The 18,584-nt window shown below is 33.2% G+C and overlaps 1 protein-coding gene across 1 annotated transcript in view; it reads right to left on the bottom strand.

Annotated features, from left to right (window-relative positions):
- The window catches only part of LOC140434830 (uncharacterized), a 91,283-nt gene that overhangs the window by 11,158 nt on the left and 61,541 nt on the right, over window positions 1-18,584 (bottom strand). Inside the window, exons 13-15 of the mRNA XM_072523396.1 lie at window positions 14,625-15,136; window positions 11,306-11,667; window positions 5,980-6,238 (exon numbers count right to left, since the gene is read on the bottom strand). Coding sequence (XP_072379497.1) covers window positions 5,980-6,238; window positions 11,306-11,667; window positions 14,625-15,136 — 1,133 coding nt within the window. The remainder of the gene's footprint in view (window positions 1-5,979; window positions 6,239-11,305; window positions 11,668-14,624; window positions 15,137-18,584) is intronic.

Raw genomic sequence — 18,584 nt, 5'->3', positions numbered from 1 at the left:
CAGTTTAACCTTATCTTGCATGAGTTGACTTCGTATAAGATTAAAACGACAATAGATACAAAAGAAGAAAGTTTGACATTTTCAGTATTCAAATTTAGCCAATAAGAAAGCGATTCAAAGAAATTATTAAATTTATTGCCTTTAAATAAAAATGTTTTAAAACAGATAGGTATCAAAATGGTTGAGGACGGAAATAAAGATATGCAGCTAATTCAAAACTTCTTAATTATCTTAAAGGTTCGGTTTTCCTGACATTACCTATTAATTTTAATGAGTATTGTAAACAAGACAATATTGAAATTACATAATATTTTAATACATACAAATCTGTTTCAAAAACATTGAGTAACGATAATATAAAGACATTAGTATTTAGAGATAGAGTTTCAAACGATGATCAATGATAAATCTCATGGCGGTTTTCCACTGTACGAATAACACAAAAACAAAACACAAACCCGTGTCGAATAAAACAAAACTGCAAAGTTTCGCAAACACTTTAAATACTTGGCGTGCTTTGCAACCAAATTAGTTGTCATTTTTCATCAAACATATTTAATGAAACTTAATGGATCATGTCTGAAGATGATAAAGTTTCCAAAAAGCAACAAACTATAGAAAAAATATATACCTCAATAGATGCCTTCCGAGAATATAGAAATTTGTATAGGCAAGGATGACAACTATAAAAATAGGAATAAAAATGGATTCTTACAAAGAAATAACTCAATTGTTTGACACCAACTGGATATAAAATGACAAAAAATTAAAAACATAATTATTTTCATATAAGGGAACTCTCTATTATATTTATTTATACAACAAAAACAAATCCTGACGTAATGCCAACACAAATTGTTTCTGTAAGTAAAACGCTGGATGTTTGTTGAAGTCAGTTGTGAGGATGCATTTCTGAAATATCTCTTAACTGGTCTAAAAGTTCCAAAACCAAGAGATCCAAATCCGAGATTCGTTCTGTTATAAATGTTGAATACGATCAATGATTTTTACCAAATACTGAATACGCATCAAAAAAGATACAGTCGAATATCATGACAAAAAGAACGATGAGTCTTTCGAGGAATTGTTTGAGAATAAACTGACGGCAAATCCCCTAAATAATGAGTCAAATGTGATAGTAATGGACGGAAGTCCCAATACCCAAGAAGTGTACTGACTTAAAATCGGATAGAGATGGATTGTCGTCATACGTTACGTGACTACCCGAAACATTAACTCTAAAAAGAAAGTGAGCAAGATATAATTGATAAAACGTTTGCCTGTGTCTCTGCTGAATGATGGCAAAATTATGTAAAAGTAACACTGAATTCTTCTCATGAATTTTACTTAGATATCCTTATCATAATTATACAAGTTATCATAAATATACAAATATATAAGTCTCCAATTGGCCGAAAAATTAAAAAAAAATTATATCAATAACAACAAATGATCATATACAATAGAACAATAAAAGTATACATTTTTATAACCTGGGCATCTTGGGCTTACTAACCCATTAATTAACTAAATGTCCTAGGCCATTCTAGTCTAAAGCCCTTTTCTTTATGTCTTGAGTCTGAGATCGCACAAGATTTTTCCGTCTAATAAAGTGACTCTGTCTAGTGGTGGTCAAACGAAGTACAAAACAAATAAAAGAAAAAAGAAAATTATATAAACAGTATAAACATAAATAGTGAAACAAAGATATATAAAATAGCCAAACATAGAGCAAATAAAGCAAAAGATTTTAATTAGATTAGATGCATCTGAGATGAAAATAATAAAGTACTAATTCACGGAAAGGATGTCAAAATGAGATGAAAAAAGTACTTTCGACAGTTTATTAAATGAAGAATTTGATGCCATGGTAATCAATATAACAGTGTTTCTTAACCTCAGGTCCGCGGACACCTGGGGGTCCGCGAGCATGTGTTAGGGGGTCCGTGGTCTTATCTATGGATATTTGAATTAATAAATAAATGTAACTCTCCTAATCGTTAAGCCGCGTTGGCATGGGTAGTGAATCACGAACGTAAGCCACGCTTTCGTAAGGGACGCTCCTTGTAAACTTTCGTGAAATACGAAGATCAAACTCTATTCACGACTCGAAATAATAACGATCGTGAGAAGATCAAACTTAATTGATTTTTGGATCGTGTAGTCAGTCATGAGAAGTGCAAGGTTGAGGTCAATATCCACTTCAAATTATGTCGTATGATGTATGTTTATAATAAGTATTGTTTCGTTTCCTATTTTAATTTAGTTTATTACTAGGTATTTGGTCACAGTGTGCATATTGTTTTATAGTTAACAAAATTAGAAAGAAAAAGCAAGCACTGCATATTCGCCACGAAGCAAATATTTGCCATGTAAACTCTCTTCACGAACGAGGCATGCCCACAGTCGTGAAGTTATTAAGATTTATGTACCATGAGTGTGCTCTTGCTCGCGATTCACTAACCATGTCATCGCAGCTTTACGCTCGTGAGCGTGATCCGACCTAGACTGTTTTATTATTCGTGTGTTAAGATTTAATTACGCGTATTCGCATTGTTTTGTTCTGTGATTGACAATGAAATGCTGGTTAAAGCCAAATGATTCCACTTTAGACGAAGCGAATGAAATCGATTTAGGTTAATAAACGTAGTATATTTAGGTTAATAAACGTCATTACATTAGACGATGGGGTAGAAATTAGACCCTGTAATGAATACAAGTACCTGGGTATGAAGATAACTCAAGATGGAACACTCGATGCTGCTATAAAAGACAGAAACATACAGGGTAGAAAAGCCCTATTCATGATGAACGGCATTCTGTGAGACCAAACAATATCTAAAGCGAACAAACAACTCATATACAACACCATACTTAAAAGTGTAATCACATATGGCAGTAAAGTTTGGCCAATGAAACAAAGAACAGAGAAACTGTTACTAGCAACAGAAATGGACTTCTGGAGAAGAGCAGCAGGCAAATCAAGAAGAAATCGAATACCAAATGAGAGAATACGAGAAATGATGGGAGTCAAGCATAGAATAGTTGATGACATAAAAACAAAACAGTTAATATGGTACGGCCATGTACAGAGAATGCCAGATGGCAGGATTCCGAAAGAGATTTTGACGTGGACACCACAAGGAAGAAGAAAAAGAGGAAGGCCGAGAAGAAGCTGGAGAGAGGGAATTGAAAAAGAACTAGAGGAAAGAGAAATCCCTCCAGGCCTTGGGTTAAATAGAGAAGAATGGCGGTTAGGAGTCGGAAGGTGTCGGAGAACGCTATGAACCGATAGTAGTAGTAGTAGTAGTAGTAGTAACGTCGTAAGTTTTGTGACGAATACTGAGCTTTCGGTATAACATATATTAATCTATTAATTTAAAGGGTGAAGAAAGACCTTAGTGCGTCATATGCTACAAGTTTTGTCGAATGAGTCGATGAAACCAGCCAAAGTTCGTCGTCGTTTAGAAACAAAACATCAAGAACTTTGTGAGAATTCCAATCATTTTTCAAAATCAAAGCCAAAGAATTAGAACGAAGCAAAAAAAACAATAATTATTAAGACTGTACTGGAGATAATAACGAAAATGCTGTATTGGCGTCTTACCAAGTATCCTTATTAATTGCAAAAAGTGGTAAGCCTTACACCATCGCTGAAGAATGAATACTACCGTGCGCTAAAATTATGGTTTCGGCTATGTCAGGAGAAAAACCTTCAAAAGAATTGGACGTAACAGTACAGTAAAGAATAGAATTGTTGATATGTCAGGAAATGCCAAAGAACAATTGATTTTGAATGTTAAAGCGAGCAGATTTTATTCTTTGCAATTAGATGAGACCACAGATATAAGCAATAACGCCAATGTGCTTGCATTTGTTCGTTACGAATATAACGACGGCATAATTGAGGATTTTCTGTTCTGCAGGCCTTCTCCTTTGCATTCTACATTTGAAGCAATATTTGAAGTATTGAACGACTTTAGGTCCACTCATGAAATACCGTGGAATAAATGTGTGGCAGTTAGTACGGATGGTGCTCGGGCTATGACCGGTACACGAACAGAACTTCAGGCGCACGTGAAGAAGATGAATCCATCTATTATCTGGCATCAGTTTTTCATTCATAGAGAAGCTTTAGCTACTAAACATATGCCTGATAAATTAAAATCAGTGTTAGACGAGATAGTACAAACCGTGAATTTCATTAAAGCCGTGCCTCTAAATTCCTGTACTTCCGGTATGATTTGTGAAAACATGGGAAGCATTCACAAGCAGTTGTTAGTGCATGCAGAGGTGCGTTCGTTGTCTCGTGGCAAAGTCGTGTCGAGTGTTTTCGAGCTGAGAGATGATATCAGAATGTTTTTCTTGTTAAGAATTCAGCAGGCAGCGGAAATAAACAAGCTGGTAATTTCATTAACTTTGAATGGCTTACAATGGTGGCATATTTAGCTTATATATCTTCAGTGCCCTTAACTAGCTGAACTTTCTACAAGGAAGACATAACAACATCTTCCAAGTTGCAGATAAAATGAATAGAATCTCTTATAAAACAACTTGACCTTTGGACTAATAGTACAATTAAAAAAACTATAACCATTTTCCTACACTGGTGGCGCTTCTGGAATCCTCTGGTTGGAAACTGTTGCCAAAGCAAGTAACAGAAGAAATGATTAAACACCAGATTTAAGAACCCGACAGAAATAAAAACTGGATAGCTGACCCTTTCAACGCAGATGTTTCAGATATCATTGGTATGGCAACGATACAGGACAATCAATTAATAGAAATATATGATTCAGCTTTAAAACGTCATTTCAAAGAATCTTCCTTAACAAGTTTTTGGGATAATATAAAAACAGTTTATAAAGAAATATCAGAAGAAGCACTGAAACACTCATTGCTTTTCTGATCCACATACCTCTTTGAAAAGGGATTTTCTGCTCTTGTATATTTCAAAAACAAATATAGAAACAAACTACAATTGGAATCCGATTTGAGATCACAACTAAGTAAAAACACATCAACCCAAATATAACAAATTTAGTAGCCAAAAAGCAGCACCAACCAAAATGTCTTTTTTTCAGTATTTAAATAAATTGTTCTAATTTTGTTCCTGTGCTCTTTATGAAGGGGGTCCTTAAAATTGTACTTGATTTTCTAGGGATCCACGGACTAAAAAAGGTTAAGAAACGTTACAATATAACAAACGAGGAAGTGGTTCAAACACTTCAAAAAATAAAGAAGGGAAAAGCAGTTGGACCAAATTATACACCTGCGGAATTGTGGAGAGCATTAGGAGGCACAGAAACAAGTTGGCTAACAGGTTTATTTATTAGTTATTAGAATTATTAAAGTTGGACAAATGCCAGGTGAATGGAAAAGCAGTATATTAGTAAATGTTTACAAAAACAAGGGAGATATATAGTGTAGACAACACTTATGAAATAAAATTGTTTGTGTCCTTATTTTATAAAATTATAAAAAACTTTTAAATATAAATTAGCGCTTTTTAAAAATAAATTTAAATGTACAGGGTAACTCACGTAAGTCTAGCGTAGTAAATCATCTTTACTATTTTTAATAAAACACCCTGTAAACTTTTAGGTTTTAAAAGTCTGACCTTCACAAACTATGTAGAGGCGTATATTATAAATACTGGGTGAAATTAAGAAATTATGTATAATTTTCATTAAGGAATTAATTACATAACCCAATATATTAATACTTAGTTTAGAAAATTTATGTCTGTATTTAGCTAAAAAAAATACCATTATTAAAAGTGTGATAAATTATTAATTTTATAATTTTATTTGACGAAAATTATACATAATTTTAAAATGTCACCTTGTATTATTCATAATAGACCCTATATAATATATTTCTTTGAGATGAGGTTAAGTAGCTTCTAAAAACATAAAAAATATATAGGGTGTTTCATTAAAAATACTACGGTTACAATAGATATAACATAATACTTACCTCACGAAGTGCTCTATTAATTAACATCTTTAATTCTAATTTAATATCTAACTTAGGAATTTCTTCATCTTCGTTTTTGTCTTCATCTTCACGAGAATTACTCAACTTTTCCTCTAGTTTTTCTCCACCCCCTTTTTTCCTATAGTAATTTTCCAAAGCCTTCATAACATTAGCAACAACTGGAACTTTGAAGGGAATACGGTTCACTTCAGACTCGCTTAGTTTTGCCAAATCTCCAATTGTTTCCACGTTCCTAGCCCTAAAAAAATGAAAAGTTGTTCAATCACCTTATTTACTAAAATAAGATAATATAGATAAATAAGATTAATTAAATAAAATAAGAAAAAAGAAAAGCTTCTTCTTCTTTGGGTGACGTAAGCTATGCAGTATGTAGGCATCTATGCTGGTTGTCGAATGCACAGAGATCCTTCTTCCGCTCTTCTTATATTATCGTACTGACATCAGTTGTGTCTCTGAACCATGAACGTTACCATCTGAGCCATCAGGATGATAATTAGATTATATTTGTTATTTCATAGAATATGTCCCAATTATGAAATCTTTCGCTGCTTAACGAGACGTAATAATTCTCTTAGGGCCTCATTATTTGGTACATAGTCCACCGATTTCTGAGCAGCTTTCTGAGACACCACGTTTCGAAAGCCTCCATATGATGCAGAGATCTCACTTTAAGCGACCAGGTCTCACCTCCGTACATCAAGATGGCTATAAGTGTCATTTTAAGACCCAGATTCTTAGAGTTAAAGAACTTCACGGTGAAGGACATATTTATCAAATTTAACGAATGCCTTTCTAGCTCTTGCTACTATTATCTTTACTTCCAGCTCACAGTCCCACTTACTGTTGAATGTAACTCCAAGGTATTTAAATCTTTAAACCTGCTTAATAGTGTAAGACCAATAATGACATATGCCTCAGAAACAAGACCCGACAGTGTAACGTACAGTGTATAAACGAATGAACACTAAATAGAAAAAAAGAATGGAATAACCACATAAGCATAGATAAGTGAGCTGATAAGCACAGAAGAAGTATCGGACGACCGCGCAAAAGATGAAGTGACAACCTTCCATAGAGGTATTAATCCGTTAATCAATCAGAATCAGAATTGCTTGTTAAGAGGAAGAAGAAGAACTTCCATATGAGATTGTTTGCTAAGTATCATATATTTGGTTTTGCTGTGTTGATGTTAAGCCCATACTCCTCTTCCAGTCCATTTATGATATTCACTAAATCTTAAAGTTCATGTATATTCGCTATTATGTTGTGCAAGATGAAATATCTTTTCTACATAAATATTAAACAGTATCTCCATTCCTTTTGTGTATAGGCCGTTGGCAATCCTTAGTTCCACTTTTTGATTCCCATATAGTTGTTGAATCATTCTTATGTATTTGTCAAAGGCCTTTTGGTAATCAATGAGGCAAATGTTTTTTTGAGAATTCCTTTAATGCATGGCTCATTAAGCTAAATAAACGGTGTTCTTCGCAGCGACTGGCATTGTCCATTGACTTTGGTATTTCCAGAAAGATTAATTTTAGCCAATCTCTTGGTATTTCTCCTATGTTGTATATGTTCTGAAAAAGTGTGCATAAGCATTTAATGTAATAGCTTTAGGATTTCCACATTTATACCGTCTGGTCTAACCGCCTTACGGTTTTTTAGACTAGAGATTACATATTCTACTTCTGACTCTAATATTGGTGGTCCAGTTGATACTATTTGTCTGTCATAGGCATTAGTGTTACTCTTATCACAGAAAAAATCTAGTACATACGTTTGCCATATTTCACATAATTCCTTTTGGTCCAATACAATTCTATTGTTTTTTGTTATCTTTGAAAAGTTTGTTTTTCTGACAGTGTTTCTTAATCCTTTAAATTTTTTTATGAAAGTGGAATGAGTCATGATTTAAAAAGTAGCAGTTCTGATTCTTCGAAGTTTTGAACTATCCATGCATTTATTTGTATATTTAATGTTCCTTTTAATTCTTCTATTTATTATTTTGTATATTTCCTTGCATTTTACATTTCTTCCATAATGTCTATAATTTCCTCTGTGATTCAACTTTTCTTTGCTTGTCTCCTTGTTTGCCCTAGAACATTTTGTGAATTATGTTCATTTCGATGTCTTCCCATTGTTTTTCTACGTCGCCTTCCTCATATTTACTTAAATTAGAGTTTAGCTTTTCTAATCCCGTTTGTAGCTTCTTTCTCATTTCATTGTTTTCAAAAGCAGTGATATTGTATCACACATGTTTGGGTAGTTTAGAAATCATTTTACCTCTAAACATGAATTCACCAATTACTGGATTGTGGTGGGAGTTAAGGTATGTTCCAGAGTAAGAGGCTACTATTTTAAAGCTGTATCTGGAATTGTTTGTTAACTACTATGAAATCAATTTGGTTTCTAACTATATGTGCTTCATAGTGTTGCGGGGGATTTTCATGTCTATAATTTTCTGCGTGGCATAGTAAGTGTTTTTAATGATTAGCTCTTCTTCCTGACAGAGCTATACCAACATGTCTCTTCGTTCATTCCTTTGTCGCAATTCAAAATGACCTTTATAGACCATGACCATCCAATAGACGGTTATTAATAACCCGGATCGATAATTCGTAACGTCAAGAATAATTTTAAATGCTTATTACGTTGCAATTTCAAATTTGTGGATAAGAATTTTCTGTTTCGTCTTCACAACATTCTAGGTCTAAAATGGGATCGTTAATAAGAACGCTTAAACTTGGGAAATTGTCTTTTTGAGTTTTTGCTTTTATTCGATTTCTTTGACTCTGCTCAGTTCCAGTCATTTATACTTTTTTGAAGTTACAGCTTCTTTTTCTAGTTAAGCAAAATTAAATCGAAGAAGTTAAATGAATAAATATATATTTGGGATAAATAATAAAACTGAATAAAGACAACGAACCAGTACAAATAAGTACTGGTGAAATTAGCATGTGCAGTAAATTCAGCTTCACATTGTAAGAATGAAAAATATCGAAAAACAAAACAGTTTAACAATTACGTTATTCCCATCGTTACAAACGGATGTCAAGCATGGACATTGACAAGGGACAATATTGCCAAAATTTCAAAGACATAAAGAGCGATGAAAAGATAATAATCAACATAAGACTGTTACATAGAACGAAAAAGAAATGACACAAAAGTTACTACCAGCCCCACTGAAGTAGAAATGCTCTGGTCACCTATAAAACAAATCATATAGATCAGACAAAAAATGAAAGACTGAGTAAGATCATTACAAACTGGAAGACATATAAGCGTAAAAGAATGAAACTACAAGAAAATTCATAAAGAGGGGGGGACCTATGACCTACAATGGATGTATCAAGGCTGATATATAGACCTTTCCACACTGCAATCTGAAAGATCTTTTGTATATATCCCAGATCTATAGTGTAATCCAAAAGATCTAGATTTAAAAGGATATATTATCAGTTTTAGTGCTATAGCCTAGAGTACGAAATTCTTCTCTTTGAGTTTTGCTAAGAAATCGTTAATCACCAGCGACTACAGTAGAGCTAATAAGACTGCTCCTTGAGGAAAATCCTTTACTGTTTTTATAGTGATTGACTAATCTTGGTCTTCGAAATAGGTACCTCTAGCCATAGTAATTATCATGAATTAGACCCATTTGACTATACACGGTTTTGGTTCTGTACCTATACATTAAGATATTTCTAGATATCTTGCATAATACCTACTTTACCTGCGATTAATAACATAGTAGAAATCAATATTAACTCTGTAGTAGTCGCGCGCGGACTTTCGCTCAACGAAAAAGTATTTTTGTTTTGATATTTTAATCGTTTTTTCCCCCATCAAATACTCAAAATAAGATTCAAGAGGTCGCCCAGGTTATTGGCCCAAAAGTTGTTAAACTTTTTTTAAACCCTCTTTTAAAAAAAAAATTAACAATCAATTTTTTCGGCCCGGACAATTTTTTTTTAATTTTTTGGATAATTCTGAACAAAATAGGTCTCTTATAGTTTTTCTGTAAATTTGATCGTTTTCGATTTATAAATAATTCAAACTGAGAAAAACGTAAAATTACGATTTTCAAGGCTCAAAAACACAAGTAAAAGACATTATTTTTAAATTAACTAAGGACCTAAATTTAAGTTCAAACCTTGTTCTATTTCCCGATAAGTATTTTGGGCCTTTTTCATTTAAAAGCATTGTTTCTTGATCGTTAAAGAAGCGATTACGACAGGGCGGACGATTGGGCGGCTGCGTGTATAAGAGAGAGAAACAAGATCTAGGGCACAAATTTTTGTAGGGCACATTATCAACTAAACAACAATGGTTTAATAGTTATTTATGCACCAAGAGTGTTATTAAGATGCTTATGCCCGGAGAGCACATAATCCAACCCAAGGGCCTCTGGTCCGTGAGATGGATATTGCTTGAGGGACGTAATCATCCGGTAATGCCAGTGGTACATACAAAATTTTACTTTTTACTTCACATAATATAAAAAATTGAGAAGTTTTTACTTTTTATTTTACTGCACCTACAAAATATATGAATATATATGAATATATGGTCATAATGGACAACTTTTCCATGACAACGATCGACCTCGTGTCTCAAATTAAACTGAACAAATGCTGAGAAAGCTTGACTGAACTGCTGCCCCCCCCCCCTGCAGTCCGGCCCTTGGACCAAGTGATAATCAATTATTCCCAACATTAAAGGAACACTTGGGTGACTTACGCTTCATTTCCAATAATGTCAAGGAAGAGGTTACTCGATTCCTCAAAGGATTGGAGGTATAATTCTATAACATGGGGATAGAAAAGTTGCAGCATCGTCTGCAAAAGTATTAATAGAAAATGGTGATTAAGTAGAAAAATAGCGTAAGTTTTAAGTTTAAAAATAATGTATAACACTAAAAGAAAATAAAGCTGTCTGTTTTTAAAATTCATGGAGACCTTATTTTACGAATGACCCTTTACGTATAATTGTTAACCCAGGTCGCATTTTGCAAGTAATAGCTTGTATCCACAATTGCGGAATAACAGTGCGCAGCGACTATTGGTGTCTCAAAAATAGGTGTGACTACTTTAGTGTTTTGGTATATTGACACAAAAGTACATTATCGTTTAATTATTTTTTTATAAATCTCAGTTTTGAGTAAAAACCGTAACAGTATAGTGATAATCCAGTTTCCAATATTTTATATTTTCCTACTAATAGAACAATTTATGAAAATTAAATTAAAATTAGTACTAGCGCCTTATGATACACTAGATTAATTAAAGAAATATGTCAAACTTACTTTAACTTATTTATTAAAGCTGGAACAAACATTGGGCTAGTTATTCGTTTAACGATTATTAGAACATCGTCCTTGCAGTCTATGAGTTTTGGGAAAATTGGTTTGTTCTTGTGCAAAACCATAGGATTTACCACCGACAAACTCGGTTCTGTGTCAGCATTGTCAGATTCTGTTTCAGTAGAAAGTTCTGAGCTGGGAGTGTCATCTGGGAAACCGAAGAGATCTTTCAAAACATCATCGGGGAATTTATTGTCTGGTGTAACATCAAACAGTCTTTTGGCCTCAAGACTAGGTTGAAACTCATCTTTGATATAGATTTTTTTAGATGTGAGGCACGGATCACTGAAGTTCACTCGCTTTCTCTGTTAAACAATAAGTAACTTTAATGGTGTGTTTTTAATGTAAGTAATAAAATAAAACGTTTAGTATTACATCCTGTATGTGATGTTAACAGAATTTTCAAGAAATATAAAAAGTTTAAAAAGTGAGGAATTATTATTTAGAAACAAATAAAGAGAGTAGACGAAAGATTAGAAAAGCCTAAATTAATAGGTCGTCAACGGTACTGATTTCCAATATGACATTCTTTTTCGTCAAAAAACTTTTAGTTCCTGACGATTGAAGTCTAAAAAATAGCAAAATTTGCTTATTTTTCGAAACATCTACAAATATATATGTTTCGTGGACCTTAAGAAGACATTTGACCAGGTCAAATTAAAAGACGTTATCCACTTACTGTACGCAAGAGAGATACCTCTAGGAATAATCAAAACGATCGAAAATATCTACCAAAACAACACAATAAAAGTAAAAGTAAAAGAAGAACTAGCCGACCCTATTGAAGCTGGCAACGGGATAAGACAGGGATTCCCAGAGTCCTCTATTGTTAAACCTGATTATGGATGAAATAATAAAAAAAGTAAGAACTAAAGAAGGATACCAAATTGGAGAAAAACAACTTAAAATAATCTGCTATGAAGACGACGCAATACTACTCTCTCAAAGTGAAGATGATTTACAACGTATGCTGCACAAATTTAATATAACCGCCAGAAAATTTAGCACGTTAATTTCCCCAAAAAATAAACTTATAAATGCATATCACTAAATAGACTTATAAATGCATGGTTACAACAGCAAATTTACTAAGATGTAAATTGGAGATGGAAGGCATCACATATTCTAGCTAGGGAAAGCTCGAAACTGAAGTGGAAGATCAAGTGAATAGAGCAAACAGAGCCGCGGGCTGGCTGAATGAAACAATATGGAGAAATAAAAATATCGGGAAAGAAAGGAAAGGCACAATTTACAAAACAGTCATCAGACCAATAATGACATATACGGCAGAAACAAGACCTGACACAGAGAGGACACAAAGAATGTTAGAAACAGCAGAGATGAAAACACTTGATGAAAAATTGATGGTAAGGCACTATGGGATAGAGCTAGAAGTACAGATATACGACGTAGATGCAAGGTGCAGAACATCAAGAACTGGATAAGAAATAGAAGAGTAGAATGGAACGATCATATAATCCGAATGACAACAAATAGAGTAGTAAAGACGGCAAGAGACGGTTCCCCAATACGCAGATCAGTAGGAAGACCACGAAAACGATGGAACGACAACTTACTGGAGGCACATTGAAAAAAAGACAGAGTCATGTCCATATAAAAAGAAGAAGAAGAAGATTACAAATCTGGAAGAATTTTTTTAATCCAAATTCTAGTTACCGATATATATATATATATATATATATATATAGACAGTCAAGAAACAGCTTTAAAATTTAAAGTCAATGAACATAAAAAAATTACTTTTATAACTCAATCTAGCCTAACCAAACTAAATCTATCCTAACCTAATCCACAAGGAAAATAATTCCTGCAGCTGGCTGTATACCACGTATCACAAAAAAGAGGTTAAATCTTTGTAAATGGATATATTTTAAAAAACCCTTAAAAGGGCTACATCAAATAACACGAAGGTTTTCGGAATAATAATAATTCCATCATCAGGTTAAAAATACAGGTTAACATGAAGTCCGTTTAGCTGTCAGTTACCAGCTGAAGTCTGTTTGAAGAGGTTTACTCTCCGGACGCTGGAACTCACTTAAGGCATGGGTGTATGTTACCTAAAGTAAAATTTAATTAAATATTAAACATCAAATATTAATAACAACATTATGTACAATCTTTGTTAACCTTATATATTTTAAAGGGTTTTTACCCTAATATTTTGGTGGCTCAGGCATGTTAACCTGTATTTTTAACCTGATGATGGAATTATTATTATTCCGAAAACGTTCGTGTTATTTGATGTAGCCCTTTTAAGGGTTTTTTAAAATATACCCATTTACAAAGATTTAACCTCTTTTTTTTATCCTAACCTAACCAAAGCTTGCAAATTCGTTATAAAATTGAATAGAAATTGTAATTTTTAAATAAAAATTAATTTTGAATGTATTTGGAAAAATTGTCGATAAAATAGAAACTTCGATATTTTGTCAAATCTAATCGTTGATTTCTCAGGAATTAAATATTTTCAGTGAATATATCGTATTCGACCTCAGATCCTATGGCTTGATCTGTAAAAAAAGTTTCAATAAAATCCGTCGTGCGAAATTGCATTTAAGCCAAGGTAGAAATATATTTCCAAATACAAAATTAACTTACTCGTAAAATGGAACCTAAGAAAAAGGACCAGGCACTTTTCTATAGAAAATTTGTTTCAGTTAAATTCTATGACACTTTGCAGAGACATAGCTTTTATCATGCTGATCAGAAGTTCTCACTGCACCAAGACTCATAAATAAATTGTTTCTAGAGCTTCAAAGTTATGAATAATATACATGGTGTTAGTAAATAAGTACAACGAACGTCACAGGGTGATTCTGCATAAAAAATGACAGTTCGCTATATAAAAATATGTCAGCAAATGCTTCGTTTCCGAGATACAGGGTATTGATTTTTTTCTTAAAATCTGACGATGTGTTTATTGCTCTGAAATCGGTTGAGATACGCAAATGAAATTTGGTGAGTTTTAAGGTAGGTAATGCGCAAATTTTTTAACAGTTTAAAAAAAATGATGCGCCACATTTTTTCGTTTTTTGATAACTGGCGCGATAATCGAAAAAAATGATTTATTTTGATACCCTAGGAAAATTATAGAAATGGTCTAATATCTCGAGATATTTTTACTTTTTGATTCGATTCGCGATAGATGGCGCTGTAATCGCAGAAAAACAAGTACAGATCAGAACTATGAAAACTAATATTTATGGTCGTGAAACTTTTTTACGAAATCAGTAGTACTTACCTTTGGACATGGAGAATTACTCTCGGTGTCACTACTATCTGCAAATTTTCTTTTAAGTATACTACTTCGAGGAACTGCAAGTGGACTTGGTATCTCTCTCGAAAACGTCAATATATCTTCTTCGTTGAACGTTTCAGTTACCTCTGGAACGTTCTGCTTTTGTCCAACGTTGTTCATTAATCTTTTTATTCTCAAAGTTGACGGAGATGATGTACTTCCTATTTTTCTTTTCAGAATATGCTTTTTAGATATAAATGTTTGGAATATATGTTGGATTTTAGAAGCTTTTTCTTGAATTGCTGTTGGTCCCTTAAATATTTTACTGGAGGTGATATTTATTGTAGTTGACACTTGACCATTCTGGATAGGTGGTTCTTCGTTAAGTTCTGTCTCAAGGGCAGAATTGAACTGTTCGATTTCTTCATTGTCTTTACTTTCACTTGTTTCTAAAGGAGTCATTTCAGCTTCACTGGACGCATCTGCAGGATCAAATTCATCAGAAGAGTTTTCCTCTAAAAAAAACATACTGTTAGTAATCCCTTGGGGACTTATAGACCATCTTAAAAATCCCTGTCACTAATGCCATATGGCTATCCATAATATCTGCCACAGTCATAGTATAGCCAAAGAAATAGATAATACCAGACCACGGTTTACGTAGGCCAAAAACCAATGTATGATTACAAAACATAGGCCGTAGAAGCCTACGCTAGTTTATTCTGACAATACTGTTAAATAAAGATGATGAATCTGGTGTCCGCACCTTCAATATGGTGAATCTAGGATTCATGGTTATGACTCAGACAATATACGGTGCAATGGCAACCACTATTGTAGCAAGCAAAACAAGAAGTACTACACAGTTATATTCTTCCGAGATGACCATGTAATTCGCAGCAAAATCAAACGGCTCCTAATACGGCCGCTCAAAAGCCGGGAAGATACGTAACACAATTAAAGAAATGCAGAGACTAGACATATTCGACATTAGTAAAATACTATGCTCTCATAGTGAGAAGTTGGCATGCCCCCAAATCATAGGAAAGTACGGCTTCAGAACGAGAAATGAAAGAGGGGACAAATTTACAGAATTCCACTAGATATTCAAGAAAAGATTAAGTTAAATTCAAATGGACTACAGAACTAATGAACGGGTAATTTAAAAATATTATCAAAGGAGTAGACTTATCCGGGAACATATGTGCCACCTATTAAAACCTAATTCTTGTAAATTGTGTATAAAATTGAAAAAACAAACACACAAAGAATAAAAAAAACAAACTTGGAACTGGTCAATGACGAAAAATCAGATTAGTATTTGCCGTAAACTAGAAAATGAAATTCACTATTTTTTGGGAATAAGGTACAAATTTACTTTAAAATAAGTTTAGTTTGACGTTTTGATTTCTACTGCGGAAATCGTTCTCAAAATACAAAACATTAGTAAATTAAACAAATTTTGTTTTTGATACATGGTCAAAAATTCTTCTAATAATTTAATATTATCTGCTGAATCATTAATATTGACAATTCAGACATATAATACATTTAAAAGTAGATGACTTTAAATGATATTATCAAATTTTTGAGTTGCGTTCCAGGGACGACTTTATTGAAAGATAGTACATTCTATTACATGAAATCCACTTTACCTTAAGAATACGCGTCGGAAAATATTAGAAAATGAAATATCGTTTCCAAGCTACTTTTAAGTTCAAATAAACTACGATTGATCAAATCTTACATTTTTTTTTAATTCCAGGATGATGAATTATCCTCAGAAATACTTTTAGTGAATGGCTCATTAGGTTGATAGATCTTGACTGAAACTAACATTCACTTTCTTTCACAGCGGAATGAAGCTAGAATCCAGCTTGTCGATCGGAATAATGACAACATTAATATAGAAATGAAAAGATCAGTCAAGACTGTTGTTCCACTTCTTTCCACTGCGAAAGAAAGTGAATAATAGTGTCAATTAGGATAATATCAGCCTAACGAATCAGACACTGAAACTGTTTCTGAGGGGAATCTCCGAAGCAATTTATAAAAAATCTGCATGATCAGAAAACTCTTAAAGTATACAGTTTGGACTTGGAAATAGGTTGGGAACCGGGTGGGCATTATTCAGTATTCACGTTCTAGTTAAACAAAATCGAGACGTAAATTAAGATATTTGTCCCTGCTTTCTAAATTTCGAGAAGGCGTTTGACAAAGTTATGCACATCAGAGTATAAATCAGATTTAAATTATATGAAAGTTTTAGAAGCAGTTGATATACAAAGGGGAGCAAGACAGAGATACCCTTTATCTATGCTCATATTTAACTTTTTTTACCCATATGCGTCAAAAGAAAAATCTTTGGCCAGTGTATGTTACCTGTACTCACTTAAAGAGCGGAAACATTAACACTCACAAAAAAGGTAGTAAACAAGATACGCACATCTCAGATGGCTATGGAGCGCCAGATGTTGGGTGTCTCTCTGAGAGACCGAATTCCAAACAAAGAAGTACGTCATAGAACAAAACAACATACTCTATCGAAAAAATCACGTCACTTAAATGGGATTGTGAAGGATACGTCGCCAGACCACCAACCAGATGGACTGACGACCTGAAGCGTGTTAGCAGTCACTGGATGCAAGCTGCACAAAGACAGATGGAAAGTGCTGAGGGAGACCTATGTCCAGTAGTAGACATGCACAAGTTGATGATGATGACAGGCTAACACAATTAAAATAAAAATCAACAGTTTCCCTATTAACAATCTAGGATATTAAGATGAAACGGTTCTACTAGCAAGTAGGAACTATACCTAATATCTATTAAAACAGTTACATACGTAATTGATAATTACATAAACGTACTTTGTGTTTTATTAAAAATATAAAATGATTTTAGCCCATTGTTATTATAACATGTTCAAAAATTTTTTGTTCAAACTTGCCAAAGAGTTTACACATATTAGGATACTTTAACTGATAATAAAAGATAGTTTTCCGCTGTTGCCAGAGGCGTGCTATAGGGATAGATACTTCCTTTTTCCCCTCAAAATCTACGCCACTGTCGTAATAATCATTTCAGCATGTTTTTTTTTTGTGCCTTGTTACTTTTTACGTAAATCATCCTTTTCTCTCAATGCGATATAGTAAGTAGTTTTCAAGTTATTGCATTTAAAGGTAATGTTTAAACTACATAATCTTATTTTATTGCTAACATCCATTTCACACGACTCATAACTATGTCACTAATAAAGCTATACAATTTAGATTCAGCAAACTCCATTTCAAATGATTTTTTCATATTAATATTTTAGTTCATAAAAAATCAGAACCAAGATTTTTATTATACCAAATCCATTTTTCTTGGTAAGTTTTAAGATCGAGCTTGTTAATAAAATGATGGTTACATAAAACAAAACTACTGAAAAAAAAATTTATTTTGACTACTGTAACAAAAAATCAATTTAAATATTTTCAAAGTGGCTTCCTTCCACATCAATACATTTTTGAATTCTATCAGAAAAATTTCTCCTAACCTTCATGTTCGGTTGATTTCTAATAAAATTCGCGGCATTCTCTATTTGTTGCCATCATTCTTGTCGGGTATTAAATTCTTGAGCATAAACAAGTGTCTTCATATGTCCACAAAAATAAAAATCTAAGGGATTATAATCAGGACTCCGAGCAGGCCATGGAAACTCACTTCCTCGTAGTATCCATCTATGAGGAAACTGATTGTTCAAATAATTTCGCACCACCAAGGGTAAATGTGGTGGAGCGCCATCTTGCATAAACCACATATATCTTCCTTAGTTTAATGGTAACTCATCCAGTTCATCAAAAAGAGTGTTTTGAGGAAACTCCAAATATGAATTGCGTTGAAATTTGCAGGTGACTCAAAAGGACCTATTATTGTGATTTGCATTTATCTTATCCATAACAAATTGTGCAAATTCCA

This window comes from Diabrotica undecimpunctata, chromosome 2 (genome assembly GCF_040954645.1).
Source record: "Diabrotica undecimpunctata isolate CICGRU chromosome 2, icDiaUnde3, whole genome shotgun sequence".
Taxonomy (NCBI): domain Eukaryota; kingdom Metazoa; phylum Arthropoda; class Insecta; order Coleoptera; family Chrysomelidae; genus Diabrotica; species Diabrotica undecimpunctata.
This window is presented reverse-complemented; position numbering and strand designations above follow the sequence as displayed.